Genomic DNA, 13,581 nt, shown 5'->3' on the forward strand with positions numbered 1-13,581 from the left:
CCCCAGGAACCCGGGAGACCGTCCTTCGGCGGTCCAGTCAGGCTTCAGAGGCTGCACCTCGCCCAGCCCCCACGGGCCAGGCCTGGGGCTGGTAAGAGGAGTAGGCGGCCGGCCCCGTTGGCAGCCGTGGTGGCCGAAAGCAAATATCCTGGAGAGAGGGCCAAGGCCTCAGAATGCAGCCTGGCTCGCCGCAGGGCAGGGAGGAAGGAGGCCTAAACTCGCCTGCTTTTCTCCTCCGTCCCTCCAGCACGCTGCCTGCCGGCAAAGCTCCGCCGTGGCCATGGCTCCTGGAGAGAAGATCAAGGCCAAGATCAGGCAGAACCTGCCCGTGCGAGGCCCGCAGGCCCCCACCATCAAAGACCTGATGCACTGGTACTGCATGAACACCAACACCCACGGGTGCCGCCGCATCGTGGTGTCGCGCGGCCGCCTGCGGCGCCTGCTGTGGATCCTGCTCACGCTGACCGCGGTGGCGCTCATCGTCTGGCAGTGCGCCCTGCTCGTCTCCTCCTTCTACACCGTCTCCGTCTCCGTCAAGGTCCACTTCCAGAAGCTGGATTTCCCCGCGGTCACCATCTGCAACATCAACCCCTACAGGTAAGAGGCGGGGCGGGGACCGGGGGCCTGGGAGGAGGAGCCGTGCCTCCCCTAGGTGCCGGACAAACAGACGGCCGGGAGCCCACGGCAGCCTGCGGCAGGGAAGCACAGGAGGAGGGAGATCACCAGGGGAAGCTGGTTGGTCCCACGTCCTCCGTGAGTTGGTGCCGGCTTGCACTTTAGAAATATGAATTCGTTGCCAATATCGGTACTGCCCCCACCCCCGGCTTCATGGCCATACCGACTTCTCAGTCCACCGGCTACTTCTGGGGGGCGCCCAGCTCAGGGAGGGCGGGCCGCCGCGGCCGCAGGGACCAGTTTGGCTGAGGGGTTGCACCGGAATCCAGCCGTACCCGCTGCCCTGCACACGTGTGCACACTAAGCCCAGCTCAGCCCGTGCTGCCGTCTTCCCAAGCTCACACCCTCACACTCCCCAGCACGTGAGCGCCAGTTGACTCAGAAATGACACCCAGGTGCCTTCCGGAAGCATCCCCACCGCTGTGAACCCGCATGGGCGTGAGCCCAGCCCCACTAATTGAGATCATTGGGCTCCGGGCTGGAGCAACCCTCGGTGCTGCCCCATTGTCAGTTGTAGGACCTGTTCTAACTGGGTCATCAGAGTCCTCGGAACTGTGGAAAAATGATCGGCGAGACAGGTCAGAATTCAGCAGACCGTGTCAGAGCAGGCACGTGCAGAGGAGCAGGGGAGAACCGGAGGAGGAAGGTTACCAAGGGAAGCTGCTTGGTCCCAAGTCCTCCGTGAGCTGCCGCCGAAGCTCAAAGTCACAGTCAGGTCGAAGGCTCATGCTCCAACTTCTCAAGCCTTTCTTTTCTTCCTCCCTTCTTCCTGTCCTCCTTTGTTCTTCTGTTATCTGTTCCACAGTCATTTGCTCGGCATCCGTAAATTATCGTGCACTGTGGTAGGTCCTGGAGTTTAAAACTCAGCAGCACCAATGCATTCTTTGCCCTAAAAGGCTTGAACTATAGCGTGGGAATAAACTAACAGATAGAATTACACTACTATCATTTAGAATAGTGACCATTTGATTACACATGATGAGCAGGGGTAGGTTTTTACATATATGAGAAAGTCATTGAACTTTCCCCATAACCTGAGGAAACCGAGACACAAAAAGCCAAGTGACTTATCCAAGGTCCCACAGCCAGTACCGGGGTGGGCAATGCAGACGGAGGTAGTCAGGCTCTGAAACTCAGACCCTCGGTCATGCCCTGCGCTGCCTACCCAGGGCGCCAGGAAGAGAGAAGTGAGAGGGGAGAGACAGGAGGAGCCTGGGACCATTTGGTGTTATGGGATATTTTTTTAAATGGTGTCATTATGCTTCCTGCAGTCAACTCTGTACCTTTCCTGTGTTCTTTGTTGTTTGTTGTTGCTATTGTTGTTTTGTCGAGACAAGGTGTCATTACGTACTTCACACTGGCCTGAAACTCACTGTGTAGCCTAGGCAAACCTCGAACTTGCAGCAGTGATCCTCCTGTCTCAGCCTCCTGAGTGCTGGGATTACAGGTGTGCACTACCACACCTGGCCTCTTATGTGTTCTTGGAGGATGTCAAGGGAATAGGCATTTATTTTTCATCCCAGTACTGACTGATGGACACCTAGTGGGCAGAAGCAGGATGTGTTGGTCTGAGATGGACCCTACCCGCTGGGGACACTGAGGGTTAGTGGTTATTTACCTGTCCTTACAGTGGCTGGTTTATGGGAAGCGTCTGACAGTTACTACTCCAGAAATGCTGGTTGGGGCAAACTCATCAACACACCTGAGAGCAGCTAGTCAGTGAGAGCAAAGGTGCAGCCCTAGGATGTCACGCAAGGCTCACTCATGGGCCTTCCCTTTGGCAGGACCGCCCGTCACTTTGGATGGGGCACGTCATGAAAGGCCTAGTCCCCGGGGTCAGGAGGCTGGGCAGTGAGCACCAGGTGGATGCACTCTGATGGAAAGCAACGTGGAGAAATGGCAACGTTCTGCCAGCGCGGTGTCGCCTCTCTGTAATGCTTCCCTCCCTCATCGGCAGGTACAGTGCTGTACGTGACCTTCTGGCCGACTTGGATCAGGAGACCAGAGGGGTTTTGAGGACCCTGTACGGCTTTTCAGAGGTTCAGTCCCGCAAACGCCGTGGGGCAGAGTCTGAAAATCTGGCCTGGGAAGGCATCCGGCCCAAATTCCTCAACATGATCCCACTGCTGACCTTCAGTGACAAGGAGAAGGGCAAGGCCAGGGATTTCCTCACCGGCCGAAAGCGGAAAGTCAGCGGGAACATCATTCACAAGACTTCCAACGTCATGCAAGTCCACGAGTCTAAGAAAACGGTGGGATTCCAACTGGTAAGATTCACCTCCTTGCAAGTTAGGAGTATGGGGTGGGCTGGAGGTGGTGCCGAGGCCTCTTTTCCTTGGCTGTTAAATACACCCAGTTAGGGTGATTTGGCTACAATCATTTGCAACCTACTCAGCAAGCTTCAAGCATGGGAACAGTGTCATAGGAGCTGACCAGTAGCTCAGAGAGACTTCTCAAAGGGCAAAGAAGAGAGAAGACCTAGGCATCTAGGTGATAAGAAATGATGGAGTCTTTTCAGAGACTGCTGCTGGATGAAAGGATCTATTCTCAGTCTTTTTGTTAATGCTGAAGCTGGACACAGTGGCACACAACTATAATCCTAATCCTTAGGAGGCTGAGGCAGAAGGGTTGCTGTGAGTTTGAGCCCAGCCTGGGCTCCATAGTGAGTTCAAGGCCAGCCTGAACTACATAGCAAGACGTTGTCTCAAAATAAAGATTCAAGTTCCATCTTGGGACTATCTTGTTGGCCAAGCTCAGGTACCTGATGATCCCTTGGCTCATAAAAGGTGAGACACCATCATGGACAGTATCGCCAGACATAGCCAAAGAGCAAAAAAATAAAAATTCCCCCAAGCAAAATAGGGGTGGGGACACCAGAAGGAAGAAGTAGATACTCAACAGCAAGGACAGCGGTGTTCTTTGTCGTATTTGCTTTCATGAGATGCCCAGCCTGACTTTGCATCTCCATTTTGGTCCCATTTGAGGAGCTTTGAGGAAGCAGCCATCTATTAATAAAGAGTGCTATTACGTCCCCAAACAAACTCCATCGCCACTGTCCCTTGTCCTCTTCCTCTAGAGAATCGGAGCTACAGAAGTAGTACCTTACAGTTTTGAGTGCTATAAACCACAAATGGCTGTTAGTCACAAATCCTTAAGAAGGGCCTCCCCCAAGTCCTTACAGCTTCAGTCTTCCTAGGTCCTTAATATAAAAATTAAATTTTTAATGCCTGTACTTTCAGGACAGTTTCTAAGCCAGAGATGATGAGAACCTCTGGGATGTATCAAAATTCCCTTATAAAGCCTCATTATTATGGATTTCAAGTGCACATCTGTCCAGTGACCGCACGCAGTTGGTCAGGACGATATTTCAGCCCACACTTTTTAAGTGAGCTGGTGGATATATATGTAACAGCCTGCGCAAGGGGCTGCACAGAAGTCGTGTCTGAGTCTGGGCTGGAGTCCAGATGTCCAGACTGTTTATCTAATCGGAAGTGAGGACGGTTGGGTAGGAACTCAGTGGCCCTGAATCCGTGTGGGGACTCTGAAGAAACCCATTTTGCGTCTCACCTTGTGGCAGACAACACCGCGGAAGGCAGTCATAGGAGCGGGGCTCTGTCCCTTGCTCAGCTGCTTTTTTGTCCTCAAGGATCACCTCTCCTGGTCTCTAAAATGTAAGAGGAAACCTGTCTCTCCCACACATTTCCCTCCTGTTCCCCGGCACTCTTGGCCGGAAGTCTCAAATTACTCATCCTTTCGGTCCTCCTGAGGGTAGGGGTGAGACTGCGGGTTTCAGCCTGGTATCTCTCTGTTCACAGTGTCCCTCCAACAATACCTCCAAGTGTGCCACTTACACCTTCAGCTCGGGCGTCAATGCCATCCAGGAGTGGTACAAGCTGCACTACATGAACATCATGGCTCAGGTGTCTCTGGAGAAGAAAATCAACATGAGCTACTCTGCGGAGGAGCTGCTGGTCTCCTGTTTCTTTGACGGGATGTCCTGCGATGCCAGGTCAGGCAGGGAAGGCTGTGCGCTCAGCTTCTGAGGACCGGCGGCCGGGAGTGCCAGGACCCTGGCAAGGACCTGCTGCTCTCCTGTAGGTCTTGAGAGCAGAAGGTGGTCTTCTCACTCTCTGCTTTCTGGAAACTCAACTCCACAGAGCTAGCTGTAGGGTCAGTGAGTAGGGCAGAAAATTACAATATCTTCAGACTCATTAATTGACTCACCAGGATGCAGGTTAGTAGCGTGCGTATACTACTTCTGTGGTGCACACCATGATGAAAGACTGCTGGGCTGGTGCAGAGCAAGCAGGAAAGAGAGGGCGGATGGGAAGGAAAAGCCCCAGGTCTGCGTGGGTGAGTCTTCAGACTTTCCCACCTTTAGGATGGCCCTCAGCCCTGGTGGTGACTGGGTGGCGGATGGCACATTTTAAGGGGACCCTGCTTTTCTAGAGGGCTTACTTTGTGCCTTTCAGATACTGCTCCTTACTTACCTTTCTAGATGTTAGCAGATACATCTGCCCTGGCACAAACTGAGTGCCTGAAATGATGCCTCCCAGAGAGTTGGGTTCCAGAGTCACATAAGGTCACAGATGAAAGAATTCTTCCTCGGGGGATCATTTCGTAAGGCTGGCAATTTGAATTAAAAAAAAAAAAAAGTTGAGTGCTAGCTGAGAAACTTAAGAGTGGAAGAATTTGGAGGCAGATGCGGAGGCCCAAGGAACGCCACTTCAAGACAATAGCCAGGGATTAAGCGGGAGACCAGAAAGCGTAGTCTAATTCTGCGTCAACGCTAGTCAACCTGACTGGCAGGTTTTGTTTGCTGCTCTATCGGAGGCAAAATAGGGAAAGTGAGTCATGCCTACCATCATTGTCCCAAAAGAGAGCTGGGCCCGGGAGCGCTGCCCTGCTGGATTTCAGCTGAAATGAACACGGGAGTTCCCGGCCCAGCCCTTCCTGACGCGAGCCCTTCCCCCGTAGGAACTTCACGCTTTTCCACCACCCCATGTATGGAAACTGCTACACGTTCAACAACAGAGAAAACGAGACCACGCTCAGCACCTCCATGGGGGGCAGTGAGTACGGTAAGGAACCGCGCTGAGGGGGAACCTGGATGCTCTAACAGGGACGTGTTGGGCTTCCAGACACAAATCTAGCCAGGCCCGTACTTGTCCTCCCAGCTCTTTGGGAGGCTGAGGCAAAACGACCACAAAGTCGAGCCCTGCCTGAGGAGCTGAGCAAGATTTGGTCTAAAAATAAGGAATGCAAAGGGCTGAGGGGGATGTAGTTCTGTGTAAAGGCCCTGGGTTCAGCTCTCCAGGCCTGTGCAGGAGGAATGCTCATCTCTTCACTTGCCCCAAACCAGAAACTCACCTTGTTTGTCCCTTTCTTTCGCATGAGTGTCTGGGTTTTCCTTTCTGACTTTTCTTTTCTTTGTTTTACATTGGAGAGCCTCAGGGGCATCGCTGGGCTCCCTCCTGCCGAAAAACCGCCTTCGTTTAAGCTGGTAGCTGGGCTGAGTAATACTGGGCAGGTGGCGTCTAAACAGAGTTAAACCCACAGGTGCTGAATAGGAGGTTAGGGAAGTAGACGCACCTTTGTCTTACTTAAGATGACAGATTCTGGAGCCAAAACCCAGCTCTGCCTTTGCTGCGTGACCCTGGGGAGGCTACGGCTCTTCATCCATACAGTGAGAGTGATAATTTCCACCTTCAAGGTTACTGGGAAGACTTACACACCCAGAGCACGTAGGGCAGTGGTGGCAAGCCTCGGGGGCACACGTTTTATTTGTTTCATTTTTTAAAGACCAGAGATGTTAATATGTGAGTCGTTTTTTTCTAAACCAAAACCTCAGCCTTCAGATTCTGTTGCAGCGTTGGCACTTTGTGATAAATAAATGGGTTTTGGGTTGCAGTTTGAGCACTTAGTCTGTGAAAGTTTCGCCATCACCGACTTAGAATAGGGCCTGGTGTTTGCTCTATTAGTACGTGCAGGCTGCCATCACAAAAATCCTGTATCCTGGGCGGCTTAAACAACAGACACTTATTTCTCATGATTTTGGAACCTGGGAAGTTCAAGAACAAGGTGCTTGCCAATTCAGTTTCTGGTGAGACTTCTCTCCTTTGGTTGTAGATAGCTGCCTTCTCTCTGTGTCCTCCCACGGCCTCTTCTCTATTGCAAGGGGAAAAGGATGTCCCTCTTCTTACAATGACACCGGTCCCAACAAATTAGAGCCTCACCCTTAAGATCTCTTTTAACTTTCATGAAGACCCTGGCTCTAAATACCATCACATTGACGGTTAGGGCTCTAACATGTGAATGGGGGACAGTTCAGCCATACACACACGGTGCGCAGAATAAGCGCTAGTTGTTGTCATTGTGATTGTTATTACCATTAGTAGCACTGCCGCTCACCTGCTAGCATTGCTGCTGCTACCACCACCCATATCATTACTACCACAGTATTTTTCTTACTACTACCCTAATCCTACTTTTAAAGGGAAGGTAGGAACGTGACAGGTTGGCCTGGCTTACTCACAAAAGGATGTTGAAAGGCCTCATGCAAGCTGAACATGATTTGATGTGTCGAGATGCTCCCGCCAGGAAAGGCAGGGCTCTTTCACCCAGGACATTGGGAATACTTTGTCACTGTGTAGCCCATCTTCCTCCCAAGATGGCAAGAAACCGTAATTCTGAGTGTATACTGCAGCGGGGAAAGATATCTAGCAAGGAAAAGTGAAGAGATACAGAGTCCTGGCTTTGCTATGTGGGCCTGTTTATCCTCCACCGAGTCACTGTCCCCCACTGGGCATCAGTCCCCTTTTTTATAAGTCTAAAATGTCAGAATAGCACTGAAGTTCTGACTGGAACCAGGGATCTCTACCACTGAGTTACAGCTCTGGCCCTGTTTATTTTATTTTGATGCAGGTTCTCATTAAGTTGCCCAGGCTGGGCTTGAACTTGTGATCCTCCTGCCTCAGCCTCTCTAGGAGCTGAGATTACTATCGTGCACCACCACACCTAGCTTATCAAACATGCATTGAGTATCTGCTGTGTGGTAGGGACAAACCAGTGAACAAGGCAGATGCCATCTCTGCTTTTAGAGAGCTTCCATTTTAGCGGACAGGGATACATAAGTGGGCAAACACGTGCTGTACGTAGACATCATCTAGGTCCTCATGAATTGTGTGAGAGAGCAAAGCAACAAAGAGGAGGGCAAAGTGGCCAGGGTCAGGATAATAAGATAAGCAGATTCAGAAAGACTTCAATGAGGGGGCTACTTAAGGATGAGACAGTCCCTGCTAAGACCCGCACAAGAGCATCCAAAGGCCTTGCAGATACAAAGGCGTCAAGGAGCAGATGAATACGCTGTGTTCTGCAAGCAAGAGTGAGTGTGCTTGGAGCTGGCGGAGGGCTGAGGAGAGTAGCGGAAGAGAAGAAGGGAGGATGGGATGGCTGCATCATTCTGGCCTTGACAGCTGTAGCCAGACTGATCCCATTTGCTCCTACGTCCAGCAGGATGCCACCAAGGGGTCCAGGTCAGGAAGTGGCCCAACCTGATTCCAACCTTCAAAGGCTGGCTGCTGGGTGCAGACCATACTGCAGAGAGCAGGGGCAGGGACAAGGACAGAGTGAGGCCAGAGGCCACATATGGCATACGAGGTGCTTTCCCCTCCGAAACTTTAAGCACCAGCAGTCCCAGAAGACCTTTTGGAGGCTCAGAAGAACTCTCTGTCTCAAAGGACCACATCGAATGGTGTGTCTCAGGCAGAGCACCAGTTCCTTTATGTTTAGCGAGAACTCCGACTGTGATGCTGGGTTTGGACCCTTATTTTGGACGAAGCTTTGGAGCACAGCTGGGCGCAAGCCAGGCTTAACTCTCACCCTCGTGAGGCTTCGGTCCTCATCCACCATTCACTTGCTAGAAATGTTTGGGCTTCGGAAGGCGGGGTGGGTTACCCTCAGGGAATGCTCTTCTAACCTTTGACCACCTGCGGCTGCCTTATCCTCCAGGGCTGCAAGTCATCTTGTACTTGGATGAAGAGGAGTACAACCCCTTCCTGGTGTCCTCCACGGGGGCTAAGGTGCTGATCCACCAGCAGAATGAGTATCCCTTCATTGAAGACGTGGGTACAGAGATCGAGACTGCTGTGTCTACCTCCATAGGAATGCATCTGGTAAGAGAACATCTGCATTTTGTAGGCCTGGATAGGCGGACGGGTTTTTTTGCGTTTTGTTTTTCAATAGCCAATGAGGTGTAGCTTAGGAAAAGGAACTTTCAAAAAAGGCATGGCTCTGTATGTTCCGACGGTTCCCCAGTGGTCATGCCAGTAGTTGCCTCAAAGGTTGTCTTTGTATCTTCTGTGGGAATGAACAAAGATGAGATACTATTTGGGGAAAAAATTTTAAAGCTTCTTACTTATTTTGAAAAAAGGGGGAGGCAAGAGCATTTATGGAACCACGATGGAAGCAAAGCATCAGTTATGTATTTGTCAGTACTGAAACAGAGAAGATCAACATCTATCCTTCAGGGATGCCCAGAGGCCTACGGAGGCATGTGAACAACCGTTTGAAGGTCAATGGGAAGTCGCTGGTTCCCAAAGGTCTATGTAGTTCATCATGCTGCCATCAGTTTTACCTCGTTTATCAAGAATCCCTGCTCCCTCAGCCTTTCAACTGTTCTGACCTCATTCAGAGCTGGAAACATTCAAACTTTTAGTAGCGGCAGACCCGGGCTGCAGACTCCAACCAGTGTTATTGATCACTCAGCCTTTCATCTTTGCTAATCTTTCAAGAAAAAATAGTGTCCATTCTATTTTTACTTCATGGTTCTTCTTAGTGGCTTTTTAAAAACCTGTTCATACTCCAGTTTCTCTTTAGATCGTATAAATCTTCCTCCTTTTAAAAACCTGTTGGTGAATGGAAAATCAAATAATCTCCCTGTGGACTAACCATTCATGCCTTTATTTGCGCCCAAACTTAACGTCCCGCATTAAACTTCCTACCTTTCTTCCCCGACAAACTTGCCCTCAAGAAGAGGGGTTCCCAAACCCCTTGGCATCAGGTTCAGATCGGGTAACCCAGAATCTCTGGGGGATGAGCCCAAAGATCCGTATTTTTTACCTGTCTCCAGGGACTGTCACAAGAAGTGACACACTTGAGGAAATTTGGCTTTAGAAACTTGAGCAATTCTGAACGGAAGGAGGAGAAAAGTATATCTTTCCAAGTGGAAGTGCATTGGTGACTCAAAAGTTCTACCTCACAGCTGCTAGTAGCTTTGAATGGCTTATAAAGTGACAAGCTGGGCAGCAGGGGCTTGGATAGTCAGTCATCACTTGCCCACTGAGCAGTTACTTTCCGAGTGCTTCTTATGCTTGAGACACTGGAGACCCATCAGTGTGCAAGATACTACCCCTGTCCTCATGGAACCCAGGGCCCAGCAGAGAGGATCAATACTTAGAAATTATGCACATGATTTATCGGAAGCACCATGAATACTGTGAAAGAGAAACACGGGCTGTGTGAGCGCACGTTACGGGTGTTTTAGTCTGTTTGCTGTTGTTGGAACAAAATGGCTAAAGGTGAGTCATTTATAAAGAATAGAAGTTTATTTGGCTCTTAGCTCTGGAGGCTGCTGAAGCTAAGAGCACAGAGCTGGTTCTGGTGAGGGCCTTTGCGGCATCAGAACATGGTGGAGGCGTCACGCGGTGAGACGGAGCGTGTGGGCTGGCTGGCGTCCTGCTTCTTCTTACAAAGTCACTAACGCCATCACAGCCTCGCCCTCATGACTGCCTGGGACCCTAACTGCCTCCCAAAGACCCCACCTCCAAATAAGCTTAGATGATGGAGGTGAGGGACTGGAACAGTGGCTTTACAGCGCTCCTTACGTCTGCAGCTAGAGTGTCCCATTTGGAAAAGGGCAGGAAAAGGGCAGCTGGGGACAAAGGGAGCCAACAGGCCCCAGGCCGGTCATCTGCTGATTCAGACACTGTGGAGGCATGTTGTTTAGGAACCTCGGTTCAATGTGGGAGAGAAGTAATGCACACAAACTCGGGCTGTGAGAATGCGGAATATGGTGAAAAATCTCGAGCCCCAACCTGCTCACACAGGGGTTTTCCAGAAACCCGAGGACGCCACTTCTGGAGCTGGGCCTCTGCTGTTTCTCTTACTGGGAGACCATGGAACAGGCAAAGACATTAGCGCAAGTTTTGACCCCACAGTCCCCCTGCAGCTCCATCCTGTGCTGGGGAAGGTCCCGGGCTTTGCACCGCACCCCCTGCTCGCGCCATCCGCTGCTCCCTGTCTCTGCCTCTCGCAGCATCTGCAGGCTGGTCTGAGAGAAACTGCAGGGTGCGAAAGTCCAAAAAAGAATGAATTGCACCCTCTTAGTTTTTGCTCTGAGGCCGGAAATAACCACCACGCTGTTAAGCAATGTCCTCTTTATTAGTGGTGGGTAAACAAAGACCTGGGAGAGTTTTCTGCTATGCCTAATTTAAGATGTAGAAAATCAACCCCATAGAGCAGGATCAGTCAGCTCTAGGCTTGATTTATGAGCGTTTAGAATAGCAACCACAAAGAAAACAGTAGGTGAGCAGAAGGTCGCTAAGTATGAGTACTGTTTGTCCTTAGACTTCCTTCCCTGTTTATTTATTATTTACTCACTTACTTAGGTTTGATAAATGTGCTAAGCTAGTAGACTTAGTCAGTTAAGCAACTGGTTAGCTAATTTCCCTGATTTAATTGAGAAAGTGTGTGTTCAAGCCACCACATATTCAAAGATAAACACATTAAAGGTGTTTTCTTCAAATATTTTATCTTTAAGAAGGAAAGACAAAATGAATATACCGTTGCAATATAATTCCTACCTCTGCAGCAAGAAGTACTTTGTCTATGTAACACCCAGGCTCGGTTCTTAGAACATATCTAATATCCGATAGCTATTGGATGGATTCATGGATGAATTCATGGATGGATGGACAGAGGAGACAGAAGCTATTGGAGAAGATTTCCTAAATAATGAATTGTTCTGTTTTCTGAGGCAGGGTTTCACTAGGTAGCCTAGGCTGACCTCAAACCAGCTATGCAACCCAGGCTGGCCTCAAACTTGTGATCCTCTTGATCACAGGCATGCACTACCGCACCCAGGTCTAAATGATGAATTTCCGAAGGACAAATGTCTGGCAAACAATGTGAGGAAGGGCTTGTCCGTGAAAATTGTGTAGCAATTACAGAAGGGTCACGGAAACTATGTTAAGCCAGCCTTTGAAAACTCACTTTGGTTGAAATGCAATCAATACACCAGCACATTTGTAGTAACTTGAGAAAGAAACAATATAGACCTTGTTGAGGCAAAGGGGGTCTGAGTAGAAGGAAACGGACTTCAGAGGTGTGACTGTGTAGAAGAGCTAGGCTTGACAACCAGTGTTAGCGAGAAGAGCCCGGGGAATTTAGGTGGACATTTAGGTCTGAGCTTGGGCGGCGGGGTGAGTGAGTGTCAGGCTCAGAATTAGGGGATGCAAGAGAAATGTTCACAGATGCCGTGAACCTGGAGCTCAGGAGAAAGCGTGGGAGGTCTTTGCAGACTTGGAAATGAATGTCATCACCTAAGACCTGAAGCGCAGCCCTAAACATCTGCAAGGATTTAGGGGCCGAGCAGAAGGAAAATGGAGAAAGAGAGTCTGAGAGAAAGGAACAGAGGCCAGGAAGAGTCGGTGTCAGATAAATCAAGAAAGGACTTTCAAGGAAGTTGTGGCCGCAGCACCAAATGGGGTTGAGAGATCAAGGGTGACGGGTGTTCTCTGAGTGCGAGATGTCATCGGTGTTCTTTGCCATAATAGTTTTCGAGCTGAAGCCAAACTCTTGAAGCCAAAAGGCTGGAGGGAGAATGGGAGAGGAGTGAACAAAGGAGGATCACTCCCCTGGGGCTCTGGGGCCAAGTCACAGAGAGGGGGAACTCTGCTGTTACGGCAAATCCCAGTGGACTTTTTATCCTAAGCACCTATGCAACTCCTTTCATAAAGGTATGCATCGCAGGGATGAAGAGCTCGCGGATTGAGGGTCAGACGCCAGCTCTGCACTTGGTTACACAATCTCTGTGCCTTAGTTAGCTCATCTGTAAAGTGGGATGCTAATAGCAGTAATGCTGTCTTGTGGCTGTGAAAATTCATGTGCTAAGCACTTACTGGCTATTACTCTGCACTTTTTGAAGAAAAAAGATTTGAAGGGAAGGAAAAATAAAGTTGAAACAACAACAAAAAAAAGAACGCTGGGCCATGGATACAGCTCAGCGATACAAGCGCCTGCCTGGCAAGCACAAGGTCCTGAGTTTGATTCCTGGTATTTTTATTTCCTCCCTTCCTTCCTTTCATGTTTTTTTTCCCTGTTGCTGAGAATCAAACCAAGGGCCTGAGCATGCCAGACGCACACTCCACCACTGAGCTGCACTGCAAGCCCCTTGTCTTTTTTTATACTCCTTTCTTTTATGAGTTCGAGAGATACATAATAATATGCATAAACTGCATATATGGCATCTATGTATATTATTATATAATATGCTATTATATCATGTATGAGATTATACATATGCATATATATATGGAGAATACTAATTACTCACCATATGTGTTGAAAATATTTTCCAGTTTGTGCTTGTCTCTCAGTTTTCTGTATGGCACTGTTTCACATGCAAAATGTTGAGTCTTTACATAGCCAGTCTTTGTTCCTCCTGTTCCTTCTCCTCTCCCTTCTGCCCCTCTTCTTCTCCCTGTTCTTTCTCTTTTTCTCCTTCTCCCTTCTGTCCTTTACCCTCCTCCTCCTCCTCCTTCCTCTCCTTCATCTTCTCCTTCTTTTTCCTTTTCCTCATCCTCTCCTCTTCCTCCTTTTCCGTGTGTGTGTGTGTGTGTGTGTGTG

The 13,581-nt window shown here is 49.7% G+C and overlaps 1 protein-coding gene across 1 annotated transcript in view; it reads left to right on the forward strand.

Annotated features, from left to right (window-relative positions):
- Positions 1-247: 247 nt before the first annotated feature.
- The window catches only part of Scnn1g (sodium channel, non voltage gated 1 gamma subunit), a gene marked incomplete at its 5' end in the record, with an annotated part of 25,393 nt that continues 12,059 nt past the window's right edge, over positions 248-13,581 (forward strand). Inside the window, 5 exon segments of the mRNA XM_013504874.1 lie at positions 248-597; positions 2,633-2,942; positions 4,491-4,684; positions 5,653-5,756; positions 8,686-8,849. Of these exon segments, the coding sequence (XP_013360328.1) occupies positions 281-597; positions 2,633-2,942; positions 4,491-4,684; positions 5,653-5,756; positions 8,686-8,849 (1,089 nt within the window).

The sequence above is a fragment of the Chinchilla lanigera genome, unplaced genomic scaffold (assembly GCF_000276665.1).
Source record: "Chinchilla lanigera isolate Chin_1 unplaced genomic scaffold, ChiLan1.0 scaffold00092, whole genome shotgun sequence".
NCBI classification, from domain to species: Eukaryota; Metazoa; Chordata; class Mammalia; order Rodentia; family Chinchillidae; genus Chinchilla; species Chinchilla lanigera.